At 34.7% G+C, this 19730-nt stretch overlaps 2 protein-coding genes and 1 long non-coding RNA gene across 3 annotated transcripts; 2 read left to right on the top strand and 1 right to left on the bottom strand.

The window, feature by feature from the left end:
• Positions 1–3110: 3110 nt before the first annotated feature.
• LOC134229246 (uncharacterized) lies at positions 3111–4717 on the top strand. The gene is made up of 4 exons (XR_009984152.1): positions 3111–3206; positions 3557–3589; positions 3812–3853; positions 4026–4717. It is a non-coding gene; the product is annotated as an uncharacterized LOC134229246 (long non-coding RNA).
• A 2166-nt stretch (positions 4718–6883) lies between these two features.
• Positions 6884–10590, bottom strand: LOC134229245 (putative nuclease HARBI1). The gene is made up of 6 exons (XM_062710952.1): positions 10249–10590; positions 9023–9173; positions 8224–8404; positions 8040–8129; positions 7774–7938; positions 6884–7681 (listed from the first exon to the last, which is right to left on the bottom strand). Exons 1-6 carry the CDS (start codon positions 10465–10467, stop codon positions 7453–7455), a joined length of 1035 nt encoding a protein of 344 aa, XP_062566936.1. The 5' UTR covers positions 10468–10590; the 3' UTR covers positions 6884–7452.
• A 113-nt stretch (positions 10591–10703) lies between these two features.
• On the top strand, positions 10704–11669 carry LOC134229243 (uncharacterized protein F54H12.2-like). The gene has a single exon (XM_062710950.1). It carries the CDS (start codon positions 10704–10706, stop codon positions 11667–11669), a length of 966 nt encoding a protein of 321 aa, XP_062566934.1.
• The last annotated feature ends 8061 nt before the right edge of the window (positions 11670–19730 follow it).

Here is a 19730-nt window from a genome sequence, read left to right as displayed (position 1 = left end):
CTGTCAGGTATAAGTTTTAAATGTAAACTTAATGGTAACCGTGACCCCACCCAAAACTTTGTTATCAAAAAGATGGTGGTAGGCATGTCAAGACTGCAAAGTTCAGTAGATGCTAGATTGCCAATAACACCAGATTTGTTGGGGAAAATATTGAATGTACTCCCAATTGTTTGTAAATCATCCTATGAAACTACATTGTTTTCAGCAGTTTTTTCATGCTCATTTTTTGGCCTATTTAGGGTTGGGGAGTTGGTCTTAGATAGTAAGAAAAGTAGTAGTTCTCATGCCTTGGATGCCACAAGCATCCAATTCTCCCGGGACAATTCAGATGTTAAAATTCATTTGTCTCATTCTAAAACTGACCAGTTTGGAAAAGGGGTTGTTTTGGTTCTACCTGCAGTTGAGGGAAAGATATGCCCAGTCAAGCTACTAAAACAATATTCAGTTCAACGTCCCGTAACTAAAGGCCCCTTTTTCTGTCACTTCGACAAGTCACCATTAACACGATATCAATTCAATGCCATTTTGAAAAAGTCTTTGTCATGCATTGGGGTAGACAATGATAAGTACAAGTCACATTCCTTTAGGATAGGTGGTGCCACAACAGCTTCTATTAACGGCATGTCAGATGATCAAATTCAAGAATTGGGTCGTTGGGGATCAAAAGCTTACAAGAGATATATAAGAATACCAACCTCAAATTTGATTGTTGGCTAAAGATTCAATCGGTTGTATTACTTTTAGCACATCAAGCCAAATAGCTGGATAGGTTTTCTAATACCAGTCTGGTAAATGTTATTTTATATATATATACAATTTTGTTTACATATATTTCAGAGGAAGTAAGAATATGGATTGTTGGATCGTCAATAATATGGCATGCTTTTGGTTATGCTAGACAAAATGGGGGGTCCAACCTTGGGTTATCCACATTGAAGGCTAATATCTGGTGGCAGGGAAAAGGCGGCATGAGATGGCGTCATCTCCTCCCTAAAATCAAATTAATGTTAAGGTATGAAGACCCCCCTCAATATTTGGTTTTACATTGTGGGGGCAACGACATAGGTCAAATTCCATCATGTGCTTTGCGTTACAGCATAAATGATTCTTTAGATTCAATTTCGGTTCTGTTACCGAACACTAAAATTATTTGGTCTCAGATTTTACCTAGATCGATTTGGCGTAATGCTAGGGACAACAGGGCTCTTAATAAAGCAAGGGTTCGAGTTAATAGCTTTGTTGCAACGAAACTTCTGGCACATCAAGGGGGATATATTCGTTACCCAGAGTTCACTTCAGTTGGTCACACTTTGCTCAAAGAGGATGGGGTGCACTTGTCAGAGCAGGGCAATAAGATATTTGTTGAAACTTTGAAGAAAGCTTTGCACAATTTTATAATGTCAGGGGTGGGTGTTTTTCCTGCTTAAAATGGCCATGGCATTTGATTTCACTAAATAATGTAAATCACATTTAAATGGACACTGATGCACTGATGTAACTAATGTGTTTGTTTTATACTCATTTAATTGTCTTAGTATGCAACTTATGTGCACTGCCGTTCTTAAGACAGGGTTTGGGGATGGTTGGGGCGTTTTAGTTATTAGCGTTCAGCTACCGCCATTGTGGCGGTGGACACATAGTGTCCATTGGCGCAATCTTTAGCTGAACTTAAATAGGGTTATATTTAGTGAGCATCTGTTCCCAGGGCTCGCTACAACTGTACATAATTATTTTCAATATGTGTGAAATTTCAATTTGCTTATTTGTGTCAGACTGGATGAAACATTTGCAATGTATTACATGGTGTATTTGCCAGTAGGTTGTTTAACAGATTCATTTGTATATTTGCCTATTTCATATTCATTTCTATATTTGACAATTTCTTGTGAATTTTCATTTACATGTATTTGCCATTTGCCATTTGGGTTGCCAAAATCGCCCAATGTATTTGGGTCGGTAACCTTGGTTACGATCGTAACCAGTAACTAAATGTACTTGCTTAAATAACTGAAAATTGTAGTGCTGCCATGGCCATTATTCGCCATTAAACTTTAAGAAATTTATATCTGTGTGGTTTTCTCTAATAATTCGATTTAATTGCTGAAAATTAAATCGCGTTATTAGAGAGGCCCATATTTGGGGTTATTTGGGTTATTAGTGTTTCCCCGTTCTATCATCTTTCGAGTTTTTAGTCTACCCCTTGCGACTTCCTTTTCCGTTAGAGAACCCAAGAAAGCAGAAGTATCCTGCATCTCAAGTTGTAAATTTGTTTATTTTTTATACTGTGTTAAAAAATTTCCCACCCACCAACACCCCTTTTTATGTAATGTATGAATATATATAAATAAATGTCTATTTGGTGTCATTTTGCTGCTGCTTGATTTTTTCTTTTTTCAGCCTTGTACATCTCTTCGTTCAGTACCTAACTTCGTCATGGCGCACTGCATGGCTGTAACCTCGATGGCTGTTGATGTTTCAAACCATTACTGTACCAGCTCCAATGAAGTTCCATATCCGAGATGCGGCGCAATCTTTAGCTGAACTTAAATAGGGTTATATTTAGTGAGCATCTGTTCCCAGGGCTCGCTACAACTGTACATAATTATTTTCAATATGTGTGAAATTTCAATTTGCTTATTTGTGTCAGACTGGATGAAACATTTGCAATGTATTACATGGTGTATTTGCCAGTAGGTTGTTTAACAGATTCATTTGTATATTTGCCTATTTCATATTCATTTCTATATTTGACAATTTCTTGTGAATTTTCATTTACATGTATTTGCCATTTGCCATTTGGGTTGCCAAAATCGCCCAATGTATTTGGGTCGGTAACCTTGGTTACGATCGTAACCAGTAACTAAATGTACTTGCTTAAATAACTGAAAATTGTAGTGCTGCCATGGCCATTATTCGCCATTAAACTTTAAGAAATTTATATCTGTGTGGTTTTCTCTAATAACACAATTTTGCAATTAAAGTATCAAAAGTTTTCTTGTGAACTATTCAAATTTTGGGCATGTTTCTTTGTAATATTGAGAAAGGTTACACACTCTTTAAAGAAAACAGCTGTAAGCAACAAGCAATCCTTAAATTTAAATTTTATGTTTTCTTTCTTAGGCAGTTTAATGTACTTACAATGTAAATTTCTAGTTTTAATTACACAGGTTTCTGCTAACCAGAAAAAGCTTTAAAGACTATTTCAGGTGAGCTAATTTCACACATATAACAAAATTTTTCACAATACATGTACTTAAATATTGTTTTTAATACAACATAAAATTATAGTTAATCTAATAATGAGAAATAATTTAATTTTGGTTGTAACATGTCATTTGATTAGATTAAAAAACATTAAACTATATCAGATAACTTGGGTTACCAACTTCAAAAATGTATCAGCTTATGTTACATTTCAATTACGTGTAATTTGAAGGCATTTTTAAAGGAGAAATTGTCCCATTTTCTACATTTAATGTTGGAAAATTAAAATGAATGAATTTATTAGCTACCCAGTTTATACTGCTATAACCTGTTTGGCTTTTTTTCATACCAGCTAACAGTCTTTCTGCCAGCAGCAGAATCTCTAGTGAGTATAATAGTAATACCAATATACATGTAATATATCATAGTGTAATTTGTTCAAATTTCCAATAAATTTTTAGACTAAATATATCCATGGAATGAATATCAAAAATGAAAGAAAGTGAATATTACTTTGATTTAGACTGTTTTTAATGTGAATGATCATTAACAAAATGCACATACAAAAAAGAATATTCAGTTCATGTAACAATTTTGCTGTTTTCAGATGAAAGAACTGCCAGTAAAAGAAAAGACTCCACAGTGAAGGGTAAAATACAAGTACATATACAGTTTCAACCCAGTTGAAACATTCAAATCAGTTTATGCAAATATAATTCAGATTCATGCAGATTTATCTTTAAATTCACACACCTTTTATTTTCTTCTGTATGATCATTCTTACTAAATGTAGCATTTATTTCAGCTATATTTAATTTCAGATCCAACGAAAGACAGACTTCTGGAAATTGAAGAGGAGAAGTTGGTGATAATGAAGGAACACCTTAAGATTGAGAGAAGAAAAGTGGACATCTTGGAAGATTACGTTAACTGGAGAAAGAAGATGTACACAGAGGGCATGGAGAATACATGTACACCAACTGTATCTCCAATAATCAGAGGGCTTTTCACCTCATAGGCTCAAGTGAGCTTTTCTGATCACTTATTCTCAGTCCGTCTGTTGATTTATGTAATGGATCACTGTCTAGTTAGGATAGTGTGCCAAGGCATCAACAATAGTTGGAAACGTGGGATAATTTCATGCATAAACTGTAATTGATGTCCCTGACATACTATCCTAACTAGACAGTGATCCCATATATTTTCATATCATTGTGAAATAGAATTTTACATTCATATTTTAAAAATTTCAATTACACAAGGCCTCCCATGTCATTTTCAATAGCCCTCACCCTCTGACTTCAAACACAAAGTCGTACAAGATTTGTAAGCTCCTTAGCCCCTGACCTATTAATTTGCCTGGTAATACACATTCTGGTAGAATTGTCAGGAGATCAACTCCACTAATTTTCAAAGAGTCATGATATTTTTTCTGTAAGCTTATGCACTTATACATAAATCAAAGTTTTGCACTGATACAGGACTCAAAGTTATACATTTTATTGATAAATTGGTTTTTATGCCCCCGTAAACGAAGTTTTGGGGGTATATAGTTTTTGTCGTGTCCGTTTAGCTGTCTGTCGGTCTGTCTCTCTGTTTGTCTGTTTGTCCGCAAAAACTTTAACCTTGCCCATAACTTTTGAATGGGTGAGGTTATAGCTTTCATATTTCATAGGTGTATTCCTTGTGACAAGATCTTTCTTTGGGTACCACCAAATTTGACCTTTTGACCTTAACCTTGAAGTTTGACCCATTTTTACATGAAAATTTTAAACTTTAACTTTGGCCATATTTTATTGAATAGTAGATACCTTGTAGATTTCCGTTCTTGTGAAAAAACTTTAACATTGGCAATAACTTTTGAACGATAAGGGATAGGGCTTTCATACTTCATATATGTAATCCTTGTGAGAAGACCCTTCAGTAGATACCATGAACTTTGACCTTGACCTTTGAGATGACCTACTTTAAAAAAGCAAAGCTTGACCATAATTTTTAAAGGGTTAAGGCTAGTGCTTTCGTACTTTACATATTTAATTTTTGTGACAGGGCCTTTCATTTGATAACAAGAACTTTGACCCTTTGACATTGGCGTTTGACTTACTTTAAAAAAAATTATCCTTGGCCTTAACTTCTGAACGGTTAGGGCTAGGGCTTTCATACTCTATATAAGTATTCTATGTGGCGAGACCTTTCATTTGATACCAATTACATTGACCTTTTCACCTTGACCTTGGAGATTTTTGTACTTATTGAAAAAACTTTAACACTGGCTTTCTTTCAAATTTCACAATTGTTTTCCAGTGAGAATACCTTACTTTTGGTACCAATTAAGTAAATTTGCATTTAAGAAAAGTTTAATCTTTGCTATGATGCCATGCGGGGGCATCAGTGTTTCACAAACACATATTGTTTTAAATTAGCTTTGAATGAATATGAATATATTAAATTTATTAATTTATAAGTACCAGGTATAGATATTCAGAATATTTTATTTTCATATTCTTCTTCAGAATAACGGGAAAAGATGACTGTAAGCACTGTGGCCCATGGGCCTCTTGATTCTTGTAACCACACCTTTTATTTGAGGGTTAGATTACCATTTGAAAATGCTGTACATATTTATCTAACATAAGTATATGTTGACTACTTATGCAGTTGTTATGTTGTATTGATAAACTGTATTTATATCACCTGAGGTGTGTGTGTATTTGTTTAAGATGCTTACTTTGTGCAAATTCCACAAGAATGTTTTCTGTTAACGAAACAAAAATTTTGATACTGTTTTGTGTGAACTATGGGTATTATTATATTATTTGTTACTTATCCTACGGCTATTAATGTCCTATATGTATTGTAATGAGATGTTTGTGGAAAAAACAACAACAACAAAATCAGTTTTACTTATTGTAATGTCTTTAAAATTCTGAATATGGTAATGATACATATAATGATAAGTAGACAAGCAATATATTTTTAGCAGATTAAACATAATGACTTAATGTAAAGCAGATTGACCTGCTGATGATGCAAGACATATACATGTCCTGTGATGTAAGCAGTACTGGTTCTGGTATGACTACTATGACTATATTATAATTATTTTTTAGAATGATCTACTAAAAAAAAAAAGAATTATTTTCAGTATGAATAAGACATTAAATTTGTATTTAATATTATTCACAAATTGTCATTAAGTATACTACTTCGAGCATAAATAAAGAGGGTTTATCCACATGGAATGAATAAGCTATAAGTAATCTGGTGCCAATTTAAGGAGTTTACATGTGAAAAAAACTTTGTTGCTAGTGATTTATTATATTCTCTTTTTTTCTGATATAGAGCATATTGCTTCATTGCTTGGAAATTTTGCTATATCTACATTAGAAGAGGGTAACATGGTAAATTTCTTTCCTTAAAAAAAATAGTACTTTGTATTGGCATCTTGTCATTTTCAGTACAATTTAGAAATTTATCAATTGGTTCCTGTGTATATAATCGCTATTTAATATGTAACATTGAAAGTTTTAGTTCATGTTTTAAGGTTTTGTGCCTCGCATCATACTATTTTTGTAAAGTTGTCATCTACTTAAGCTGTGATATGAATTTATAAGAAAAAAACCTTTGTTTCTTGGTAAAAGCTGAATAATTAAAATTACCATTATATAGAATTCTGTTACACATGTATTTACATTTATAGTGAGATGAATTATTAAATGATTATAATAGTAACAATTTAAAGCAGTTTCAATTGTCTTTTTGGAGAAGAAATCATTCCACTTATTACGGAAGCTGAAAACACTGTACACTAAAGAGTTCTAATTGTACAATGCAAAAATAGACTTTTATGCAGTTAAAGTGACCTGCTCCTGTATGAAAAATAAAATAACTTAATATCAGACCAAGATAAAGTAACCGAATACATAATTTTACATGTGTTCTGTATTTTACCAATATTATATAAGCTAGAAAGATTGACTCCTGTTCACTGATAAATCATGATTGACTTTGAACATTTTTCCTCAGGAAATATGGCAGGTACCTTAAGTTAAAAATTATAACTGAATAAACTTGTGTACATCTTTATATGATATACTGGTAATTTTTCTGAATTAAAAAAAATCATTGGTGTTTAAAGCTTCATTAAGAATATTTTCTTCCATCTTGAAACTAACTGCTTAGGGAGTCTGCAAAAAGCCAAAATTGCACTAGCAGGAGTTTTTTCAATTGTTTGACAGACTGATAGTTTCAATTGGCAAATCTCTGTATTAGTCTCTGTCTGACTGTTTGTCCAGCACCATCTGCAATAACACCTTGTGGCCCAGAAAATTCCTGGTCTGGGTCGTTATCGCACATCTCTCCATCAATGGGCAGCTTAATGTCCATACACATGTTGTGCAGCTTAAACACAGCTGTGATGATCTGCACACTTTTTGCAGGAGTGAATAAAAGCATCCCACCAGATTTATGTATGCACCTATACAAGAAAAAAAATGCATTATAGTATTTACATTTTTCCAAATTTCTGAATTGTTTTAAAAATTTTGAAGTATTTTAGTTAAATAGTACCTGAATCGGGATTTGCATACACCGAGTGCTCTTTCAACTACAACCCTTGTCTTGCTGTGGGCTAAATTGTAATTTTCCTCTGCTTCATTGCTTGGGTTGGACTTGGCCGTCATCATGTACCGCTTTAAAGCATATGCCGAGTCCCCAAGAAGCCAGCCGTCATTCCTGTGGAAGTAATGTTTAAAATAAATGCTAAATCATACAAAGGTTGTAAAATAAGGTGATTTTAAAACCTTTATATACATCTATATATCATATATTCCTACCTTGCTTCCATGTGGGTCTTCAAGGCAGAGTTAGAAAAGATGAACGCATCGTGTGTAGACCCAGGCCACTTGCAAACTATGTTTGTAAACCTTGAGACATAAATGAAAACATATTTATTTTTCATTCAGTAATGTCAATATATTTATATTGTTTGGCACTTTTTAAAGAAAAATAAAATTATACCTTAAGGAGGCATCAGCAACCACTTGTACGTTTATAGCGTGATAGCCCTTCCGACAAACGTACACTGATTCATTGTCTTTGGGTGCAGTGATTGGAACTAAAGTTCCATCAACGGCACCAAGGACATTTGGGAATCCAGCAATCTGATAGAACTCGTGTTTTGTTCGTGATGCTTCATTCTCTAGATGCAAAAGAAATTTTTATCTGATAATTTTTTCGGTTTTGGAAAGTGAATTTTACATTTATTGACATATGAGAGAGAGAGAGAGAGAGAAAGAGAGAGAGAGAGAGAGAGAGCATGAATGTGTTTTGCATGCATATATACATATTTCTTCTCAGTTGATATTAAAATATATTATACTTTCATGTAAATTAGTTGAATCTGATTGGTCGAGAAGCATTTGCTAAAATACACTATTACCCGCTGAATGCTCTCCAGCGTAGCAGCAGTCAACATTGCTTGACGACGGGTGATATTCTAAATAATAGCGACTGCGCAGAATGTATGCGCGCACTGTTCACTGTTATATGTATCTGTATAAAACATTCAGTATAATATAATAAATATTGCATGTAGTTGAGTGTAACATTGAAAATTTTCACCCCAAGAAAACCATTGTCAACCTCAGCTGAGCCTCGATTGACAATGGTTTTCTTGAGGTGAAAATTTTCAATGTTACAGTCAACTACATGCAATATTTATATATTATTTCATCACTACTATCATTATCAAGTGAATATCAAATTTAAGTATGATTTGTAAATGGGACTGCAAGAACTAATTGAAACGTTAACATACCCGATGGAAAGTGGATGTTGTTAAGCCGATTACAGATACTTCTGGTTACACTGTCAATGGCTCTTGACACACTAGACCGAGACACCCCATGAAGATCTCCACATTCCGAGAAAAATGCTGCCTTTGATAAGTATCTTATTGTAACAAGTACCTAAAAAATTGAATAATTAAGAATTAAATTTAATATTCTAAGAATTTTTGTGGGGGGTGGGGGTGGTAATGACTTCCTTGATATTACATAATACGCATTTTTGCATTGTTGCAGATTCATTTTATTTCTTAATATATATAGGTACATGTATAAATAATTTTTAATATAGGAAGTTACTCTGTAATAAATTCAAAATAATTGTGAAAATTATCCTTCAAAGAATCGGGGGATGGGAGAGGGGGGTGGGAGGGTTGAGAGAAGAGAGTCATCTACAAAATGGTTGTTTTGCGGAATATCTCAATATTGATCGAATACATGTAAATACTACTTGTCAAAATGATATATAGTTTCTAAACAAGCTTAATACTCGACTTTCATTTTCTACCACAAACTTCCAACCGTACGAAAAAAAAAGGGAATACAAATATTCCAATATTTGTAGTAATTTTGAACGACATCTTAATACTCTGTAAAGTTTAAGTGGGACAATATTTTCATACATATTTTTTTAATTTTCAGAATTTGGTATGATATTTCTTGTTTTTATTTTTGACCACCTCAGATTTCTTTTTTCAATTAGCATATATATATATATAGTCGGTGTATTAAAAAATAATAAACAAGCACAAGCATACATTCAAAAGACAACAGAGAAAAACAAGTCCTTATTTATTAGAATTTATTATAAATTAAAGTTTATTTTTCCTCGATTGTAACTATTTAAAAAAATCTCGTATGCTTTTGATTGGAGACAATGGAATGGTTGCTTATAAAATGCGTATGTTTGGTATATATATGCAAGTTATTTTACATAAATTTATATCAGTTTTTGGGACAAAGTGGAATAAAAAAAAATAATATCTCTCATTCTCTATATCTCTGCTTCTTTTCTTTTCTGTTCATTTCTTTCGTGGATGCTTTTGGCATAGTTGCATACACATTAATATTAACGTTACGCAAATTTTTATATTTATGCAATGGTGTGCCGAGTCCTGTTGAAAAAAGAAAGATAACTTTAAACGTACAACAAAGTCGGACTCGGGCTTCGTTATATTTTCATACAGAGATGTTATACCTGTGTGGATGTTGACAAGGCATGGCTTCGCCCTGTAGATCTCTGCACGTCGGCTTCTACCATGTCAATAAGTCTATATATGAAAACTCGAGGTAAGCGATACCTTTCTATCACTTCCTGGTCGTTGAGAAAATCGAGGGGGTTTGTCCGATCCCGGAAAACCCTCTCTCGTCGAAAATTTCCTTTCGCATCGTCTGCTAGCAGGAGAAAAGACGCCATTTTTGTTTATTTACGTGCTCGCAAGTTAATTAACGAGTGCCCCTGACCACTCGTAGAGTTACGATTAAGTTTAGTCGTAAATCGCAAGTCGTAACTCTTAGTGAAACGCTCTTACGTGCAACGTTCACGTTTACGTCTACGTTTACTAGCTACGACCTGTTAGTGAAACTGTCGCCAGAACTTTAAAGACACAGACCAGGGCCTGTAGTCTGTGGGAAAAAGATACGGCAGGACACATGGACGAAGTGGGGTTAGAGGCTCTTGGTGTAGCTCAAAATAAGACCTTTGATGTAACTCCGGGTGTAAATGGTGGGGCCGACACGGTGACCATCAACGCACCCATCCTCACAGCGTTACCGGCCAATTCTAAAAACGAAGGATTCAGAAATAGACACCAAGCTATTGCTGACAGTAAGAAACTCAGTTTGCTGGATACTTTACATTTGGATTTGTTTCAACAAGATCGATTTCTGCCTAATGGAGTAGACGTCCGTTTGCGATTTAATCGAGCTAGACCCTCTTTCTACATGATGATCAAAGGAGGAAGTACAGGAAAAGTGAAAATATTGAGTATGATCTTGTGGGTGAGAAAAGTCAAACCCACAGCAGTCATGATGAATACCATTAATCAAAGTTTGAACACCCACAGAGCCAAATATCCCTTGAGAAGAGTGGAAGTGAAAACCTTTACCATCCCCATAGGGACCCAGTCTAAGATTACAGATCATCTGTTTCAAGGTCAGATGCCTAAACGTCTCATTTTAGGCTTTGTGGAGAATGCGGCCTTTAACGGAGATAAAACTAAAAATCCCTTTCATTTCCAAAACTTTGGGATCAAGAAATTAGATGTCAGTATCAACGGAGAGACCATGAGTACTCGTTGTTTTGAACCTCATTTCAACGAGGATTTATATCTGAGATCTTATCTCAGTCTGTATCAAGCTCTGGGGAAATTAGGAGAAGATTGGGCTCCGGACATTACCCTAGAAGAGTATAAAAGCGGCTACACTCTATGGGGTTGGGATTTCACTAAAGATCAAGAGGCGCAATCGGATAAATTCCACATCATAGAAACAGGAAATCTGAGAGTAGAAGTGCAGTTTACCGGCAATACGGCTACCACCATCAATTGTGTGGTGTATGCAGAATTCGATAACTTATTAGAAATTAACAAACAGAGAGAAGTGAGCACTGATTACTAAAAAATGGATACGGGACAATTGAGAGAAGTCTTATCCAGAGAATTCAAGAGTTCTTTTGGAGGCGTGTATCCTGTAGATTTATTACCGGATCAATTAAGACCTGGAGAAAAAGCTGTGGTGGTCAATACGGATCCTCAAGATCGACCTGGAGAACATTGGGTGTGTCTATATTTGAGCAATCCCGTGGTGGAATATTTCGATTCTTATGGATTTCCTCCCTTACAAAAAGAAATTCAAGATTTTATCCAGCGTCATGCTCAGCAATGGATTTATAATCCGTATCGCTATCAAGACTGGAATACCGATGTGTGTGGACAATATTGCGTGTATTATTTACATCAAAGAGACAAGAAAAGAAAGAAAACCGACGAATGGCTATTCCCTTTTGACCAGAGTACGGCTTTACAAAGGGACAGATATGTGGCGAATTGGTTTAAAAACACTTATCATAAATTACCTACGGGTCATGGACAAAAGTGTCAATGTTTTTATCAAAATGTATTGTAAATGAGTTGTTTGTTGTTGTTTGTTGTTACAAATAAAGAATGAAAAATCAAAATCTGTGTTCTTAGTTTTGTCTTTTGTTAGTGTTTTCAGTAAATCCAGTTTGAACCGGTTAGGCTAGACCGAGCTTTTGACTGTGAAGTGTGACGTCATAATCTTGAATCGCTGCCAAGTATTTACCTGTGTAGTCAGCATAAAAAAAACGTAGGTCAAACGTATGTTTTGCACACGGCCCTTATCTTTCAAGGTGGGGGGTATAAAAACAAGGTGTTAAAGACGATCCTCCTCAGTTGGGGGGCATGTGGTTGAGTAAACGACAGTTTGGCAAGCGAATTCCAAGAATATTAGAAGACATGGAGATGGACAAAGATAAATTTGCCTTGTTAGAAAAGAGAATGACGGAACCTATGGCGGGGGATCACGAAGCTCCTCAACAAAGAAGAATGGAGTTGAAAACCTTGGATCCGGAACCTAAGAATGAATATTTACCCCTGAATGAGCCTGTGAAGGATCCTAATGATCCAGACAGATGGTACAGGATGGCCAATAATTGGACTTTCATCATTTCAGAGCCCAAAGAAGAAGAAGATATAGATATGTTTCTGAGCAATGAAGATAAATTTGACTATTTGATTCTTCAAAAGGAAAGACATCCCTGGACAGGAGAAGTACATCAAATCAGGGGATTCATTCAAATGAAAAGACCAGTAGGAGGACTATGTATGTGTAAACTTCATATCACTGCTGATTTTGCTATGTCTCACAGTACCCCAGAATTGGAAAGTATGTTTTACAAGCAAGGAGGTGACTATGAAGAATATGGAGTTCTGAAACCGGAGGAGAGAAACAAAGAATTGGAGGACAGAGATTGGTAAGATTGGGAGATAGGAGCTTGGAAGAAACCTGAAGCCATTGCAGTTAAAGAAGCTATGAAGAAAAGGTTCTTTCAGTATGTAGATAACACAAGATTTTGACTAAAAAAGATTGAACTGTTATTCATTGTTAGATCTCAATAAAAAGAAAAGAAGAAAAAAAAATTGTGGGTTTTTGTCATTTTTTAAAAAATAGGTTATCTCCCTTTCACCATAGATTTTTTTTTTTTTCAAAAACACAAAACAAAAAGTGTTGAGGGTTTTTTTTTAAAGATTGATAAAAATAGATACAATTTAAAAAAAAAGTATAAATAGTAAACATGGTACAAAACACACCTCAGTTGTGGACTGGCTTCATTATGGGTAACACCTCCAGCAAAGAAATGAGTAAAGGAATGAGTAAAATTCAGTTTGGACAGAGAGTTCTTTCAGAGAAAGATGTAGACAGAGGTATACCAATTCAAATACATGATGATGGGACTATTGAGATCATTTCTCAAGAAGAATATAACCAATTGTGTCCAGAAAAGGGTGATCCTAATGATGCGAGAGATTACATAGAAAGTCCTTTTATGGTAGAACATCCTGCAGTATTTATACCACCTCCCTTGATGGAAGAACATCCTGTAGATTATAAACCTCAGGAGGAGGAGGAGGAAAAAGAAAACATAAGACCAAACAAACTCTTGGAGGATATTAAGGCTCATTATCAAAATAAACAGAAAGAAAATACAGGCAATGGATATATTGCTTACTTAAAACAAGACAGAGGTAGAATAGCCAATAATTGGATATTTAATTTAACTGGGTGCCGACAGGAAGATGTAGATCAAATCATTGGAAGTGATTATCAATACTTGATCTTACAAAAAGAAAGGCATCCAGAAACTGGAAAACTTCATCATGTGAGAGGATTCATTCAAATGAAAAACAGAGTTCAAGGGAGATACCTGTACAGAAAGATTCATAAATTAACCTGTTTTGAGATGTCTCACAGCACTCCAGAATTGGAAAGAACCTTTTATAGACAAGGTGACTATGAAGAATATGGAGTTCTAAAACCTGATGTGAGAAACAAAGAATTAGTTCCAAGAGATTGTAGATTTACCTGAATAAAAAAAAAAAATCTTGTTTTTATTGTGTTGTTGATCTATAAAAACAAGGGTGATTTTTAAAAAATAGATTCATTTTACATCATGAGTCTCCAGGAGATACAAGGTGATTTACTCAACTGTGAGGTAGAAGCTATTGTTCATCAATGTAATTGTTTAACTGTAAAAGCTCATGGATTGAGTCAAAGTATTGCAGAGAAATTCCCACAAGGTAATCTCTATGCCACTCGCAGACCTCTAGGGACTAGAAATTTAGCCGTAGAAGAAGATACAGGAATTCCAGGCACTATTAAGGTGTTTCCCTCACAAACCCCTGTGGTCATTTGTTTACTAGCTCAATGGAATTATGGAAAAGCAAGTCACCGACCTAAAAGAATTTCCACTTATCAGGATACCCCACAAAACAGAGAGCAATGGTTTCAAACTTGTTTACAAGAAATGGGGGAAAGTTTACCTTACCAGACTTATGCTTTTCCTTACAAGATTGGCTGTGGACTAGCCCAAGGAAATTGGATTCATTATAGACATTATATTGAACAATTTGTACACACTTATGAAAAACATGTGTACATTCTTCATCATCATCATTAATTGTGTGTTTTCATGTGATGTAAAAATAAAGAAGAAAAAAAAGTACCTTTTTTTATCTGTTATACTGTAAAGTCTGTTTAAAACCGGAGATGAAGATCCACCGTAATCCCCATGCACTCAAAAGCAGATCTCTGGGGGAGGTCAGTAGAAACAGTCATGTAGATTTTCTTTTTCCCCTGTGATATAATGTCAATATTTTAATGGAAAATTCAGAAATTTATTAGCACTTAAAGATTAAAAACTTGCTATCTTTATAGTATTGATTTCCATTATCAGATTTTATTTTTTTATCCATTTTAAAAAATATAAACATTTTAAAATAATTATCTTAATAATAATAATTAAATAAATTAAAATGATATCTCATTGAAACTTTTTTAGATTCAAGTTTTGTTTTTGTTTTTATCATAATTGATTCACTGTGTATTTCCCCAAAGGAGGACCAGCAGCCAGGCTTCACTTCACTTAGAGAATGGAATATAGATGGTTAGGAACAAAACATATCTTCCAGGATGAGGACTGTATAGAAAAATAAAAACCCATTTTGTTATTATGATTTAAATTACATGAGACGATGCCTCTTATAAATGTAATGCAAAAATAATATCTCTTATATATATATATATGGATACCTATACTCTAATCATATTAAATGTCATTTGTAAAATGTATTTTTTAAAGACAGATTTATTTTAGGATAGACTTTTTAAATGATGACATGAATAGCAGGCCATATTTTAAGCACATGACAAAACATTATCTCAAATTAGACAGAAATGTGTAATTTAGCATAGCTGACATTAAACATATAGGTGAGTGATAACATATTCACAATCTTAAACAATGTGAAACAACTTTAAACGACCTACATGGTGGATTACAATCCTTTTTCACTGGGGTAAAATCTTGTCGAAATTCGCCATGGCCGCCGAACCCGAACCCGACTGTATAAAGATGAAGTCATAAAAATAACATAACACTGATGTAGTATTACATGATTTTTTTTTTATTTTATTTCTTAAAAACTAACAATGCTTCTAACTGTCGAATTCTCCTCCGAAATCGTATTCGATCCGCTACTAATTGCATCCAGGGACTTCTCCGGTCTTCGGGGGGTAATTCGTAGATTTGATTGAGGCTAGCCTGTGTGAAATTTCCAGGTATTTCATTCCGTATTGAATACATACTTTCTCCATCGCATCTATGTCCTGCCACAGTAAAATCATTTTGCCAGCTTGGGGATGAGTCATGAAACTGTAAGGCTTTCCGAAATAACGGGTCAGGTTTAGTCCGTGCCATTTCTGGGGCAGAATTGTTTTCATATGTCGACATAGAAAATGTATGGCAGCTAGTCTCCCCATACGGCCCCCTGACTTGAATCGCTGCCAAGTATTTACCTGTGTAGTCAGCATAAAAAACGTAGGTCTATCGTATTTTTGCACACGGCCCTTGACAGATGATGCAACAGGTATAAAAAGGTAGGTCAAAGGTGCACACGGCCCCCCTGACTTGAATCGATGCCAAGTATTTACCTGTGTAGTCAGCATATTTTTTGCACACGGCCCTAAACAAACTTGACTCGCTGCCAAGTATTTACCTGTGTAGTCAGCATAAAAAAAAACGTAGGTAAAACGTGCACTCGCCCCACAGCAGGTATATAAAGCAAAAAACTGTAAAATTTGACGATCATTCTTGCTTGACACTTCGAACCTGACAGACGTGAAAAATATTATGGCAGAAGCAATGATGAATACCCCAGACAACCCCAGCTATGTGACACCTGAAGAATATGTAGGAGCCCCCTATAGTTTTCAAGAATACATGAATAAAGAAGATATGGGCATCTTAAATACAACTCTGGCTGGAATTGTTAACATGCTGTCTGGTCTTGACAACAAGGTGAGTGATCTTGACAACAAGCTGACTGATCTGAAAAGTTACATCACTAAAATGAAAGGAGGAAGCACTTACCAGAAAAAAGAAGGACAAGGGGGATCGGGAGAAAAAAAGAAAACCAGACAGACGGATCCATGCTACATCTGCAAAGAGTTAGGGCATTGGGCCCAAGATTGTCCCCGAAAAAAACAGGATTCGTGCTACAAGTGCGGGAAATCTGGTCATTGGGCTAATCAGTGTACAGAGAATGAGGAGGATCATCAATTGGTCAAAGAAATACAAAAACTGGAGAAAAAGCCTCAGGAACCCAAGAGGAAACTACCCCTGATGACTGATAAGGGACAGAAGAAGAAGAAAATGTAAATGGATGTATTTTCATTCTGAATAAAAATTGCCTTGTTATTGTGTGTTAGTGTTCTTTGTTTTCAGAAAATCCAGGTTTGTTATTGTTTTGAGGAAATCCAGTTTGAACCGGTTAGGCTAGACGGTCTAGACTGTGAAGCGTGACGTCATAATGACATTCTTGAATAGTTGCCAAAATCGTAGTAGCAGCGTTATGAATCGTAGTAGCAGCGTAGTGTATCATGTAAACATAGTGTAAACACAGCCCCGTATTTAGGGGACTATATGTACTGAATTGAACCGGCTATCCCCCACAGGGGCTGTACTCTCTTGACCCACCTATCCCCCACAGGGGCTGCACTCCCCTGACCCGGCTATCCCCCCAGGGGCTGCACTCGCTTGACCCGCCTATCCCCCTCCCCCCTAGCCCCAAAAGTGCACTCAGTTGACCTGGCCATCTAGGCTCCTTATACTACGCTGATGCTTTGTTGTACAAGGCATCCTGCTCAGGGAGGGTCTAAGTTGGCTATTTGCTAACATTTTTTGAACAGCGTAATTACTAATTTGATAATTCTGTAGTATGGTGATTATAGAGTCCTCACAAAAGCACAGGTTAGTTCTTGGAGGGACTATGGTGTTCAGAACCTGAGAAACCTATGGGACTCAGGTGACATTAAGGCATGTGTGTCATGTACTCACCATTGTTAAGTACGCCTTCATAATCTAATTTGGTAATTTTTTGAAGAAAAAAAAAACATTTCAAGGCATCTTTTTTAACAAGAAATGTTCAATTAATGATTTCCTTATAAGGTTAAAAATGCAATAATCTTAATTTTATAACACGTGATTAAAATTATCTCAAGTTTATTTTTGGCAATCCAATAGAATAAAAGGGGACACAATGTAATCGAAGTGATCATTCTAAACTTAGTCTGATGTAGAAGTACTGCAGTATGATTTGGAACTAAGGTTAAGGTAGGTTATCTTAATGTTACACGGATAGGAGAGTCATACGGGTTTAAGTTAATTCCTTGTTTAATAAATTTCATGTTTTGATTAATTAGTCTTTAGATAGTAAGATAATAGTCTTCTTTAAACGACTTCTAAAATTTAACACCTTTTCCATTTTTAACGGAAGACTAAATGTACACATATCCCAAAAATTGACCATATCTTCAAAATTATGATGAACCTCAAAAAGAATTAAATATAGGTTCAACTGAATTAAAGATAAGTGTAAATAATCATTCCTTTCGCTAATTAATTAAGACTAGATTCTAATAAAATGCACTTATTTTTAACGAAATTACACTTCTTCAATTCAATCAAAGATAAATTCAATTGATTTTATATATATCTCCCATTAATTTGAAAATAGGTAAAATTAACTTATAGATAAATATCATCTAGATGTAATCAAAGGTAGTTACCATTAATTTTAAGACACAAACATATCTGCAATGAATTTGAATATAGGTACAAATCCATTATACATAGGCTCAATTCTTTTTCTTGTTAAAAATAATGTGTTACATAAAAGAATTGTAAACAAATATAATGTGTTTATGTACAATATACAATATATATTGAATTTTACTATACCAACTTCAAACAAAGTTAAAGGGAATTTTCTTTCCTTTTTATAGAACCATCGTGTTTACAGGAAATATTTGATCATGACAACACCCACTTGGCTGTAAGTAATATAATAATACTAGTAAAATTGATGTGCTGTTGAAAGAGATTAGGAAATATTTGTCCACATTCTACAAGTAACAAATTCTATGATTTATCGTGTGAAATGGTTGAGCAAGAGCATACTCTACGTATAGTTTGAACAATTTCTAAAACGAAGTTAATTATTTTGTAACACAAAACAAATTTTGTATCAAAATCTATTCTTCATGATTGTCAACTTTGTCTTTTTGATGCGATACTTTAAACGAGATTTGATAATAACATGCTACATGTACGTTTTAACCGCCTTAGAACAAAAAACAGTATTCAATATCAAAGTCGTAAAGGAATTTACTTCTTATATTGCGCTCCGTTATTAGCAAACTTATTTTTGTATTCATATGGAGCAGAATTTTGCAAAATCTTATGCATGAAAAGGGGAAAACACTTTCCGTGGCCTTCAACTCGACAAATAGATATATCGACGACGTATTGTCAATAAACAATGGTAATTTTCATTCCTACGTCGATACGATATATTCTAGTGAGTTTGAGATAAAAGATATCACAGAATCTGACACATCTGTTTCATACTTGGATATTTTACTTGTATAATACGTGAATGGTAATCTAACAACCAAGGTATATGATAAACGTGATGACTAATTTAACAATCGTCAACTTCCCTTACTCAGGCAATATACCTTCATCACGTGAATACGGAGTTGTTTTTTATTTTTATCTCAGTTGATTCGATACGCAAGAACATGTTCTACGTATGAAATGTCTAAAACGAGGTAAATCATTGACAAGCGAGTTGATGAAACAAGAATATCAGCAGTCTCGTTTTAAAGTCATCATTTCGTAAGTTTTATGGTCGATACAATGACCTTGTCAGCAAATTAAATTTATCACTGATTCAAATGCTCACTGACTTTTCTTACTAATTGTTAGTCCATTATTTATACAGTGATTTGACGACTGATTTTTCCCTTATTGCCCGATCATGACAAGGAGCAAACGGCAGGTGTGACCGGTCAGCATGGGATGCTCACTCCTCCATGGCA

Source organism: Saccostrea cucullata, unplaced genomic scaffold (assembly GCF_032062105.1).
Source record: "Saccostrea cucullata isolate Sc308-1 unplaced genomic scaffold, CSIRO_AGI_Scuc_v1 ctg4897, whole genome shotgun sequence".
NCBI lineage: Eukaryota > Metazoa > Mollusca > Bivalvia > Ostreida > Ostreidae > Saccostrea > Saccostrea cuccullata.
This window is presented reverse-complemented; position numbering and strand designations above follow the sequence as displayed.

What these genes read in the sequence shown, in the direction of transcription:
- LOC134229245 (XM_062710952.1), bottom strand. Translation starts at nt 10,467, where the DNA reads ATGGCGTCTTTTCTCCTGCTAGCAGACGATGCGAAAGGAAATTTTCGA. An exon ending in GTTGCTGATGCCTCCTTAAG is followed by an intron (nt 8,130 to 8,223) that starts GTATAATTTTAT and finishes TTATGTCTCAAG; the next exon opens with GTTTACAAACATAGTTTGCA. An exon ending in GTATGCAAATCCCGATTCAG is followed by an intron (nt 7,682 to 7,773) that starts GTACTATTTAAC and finishes TTTCTTGTATAG; the next exon opens with GTGCATACATAAATCTGGTG.
- LOC134229243 (XM_062710950.1), top strand. Translation starts at nt 10,704, where the DNA reads ATGGACGAAGTGGGGTTAGAGGCTCTTGGTGTAGCTCAAAATAAGACC.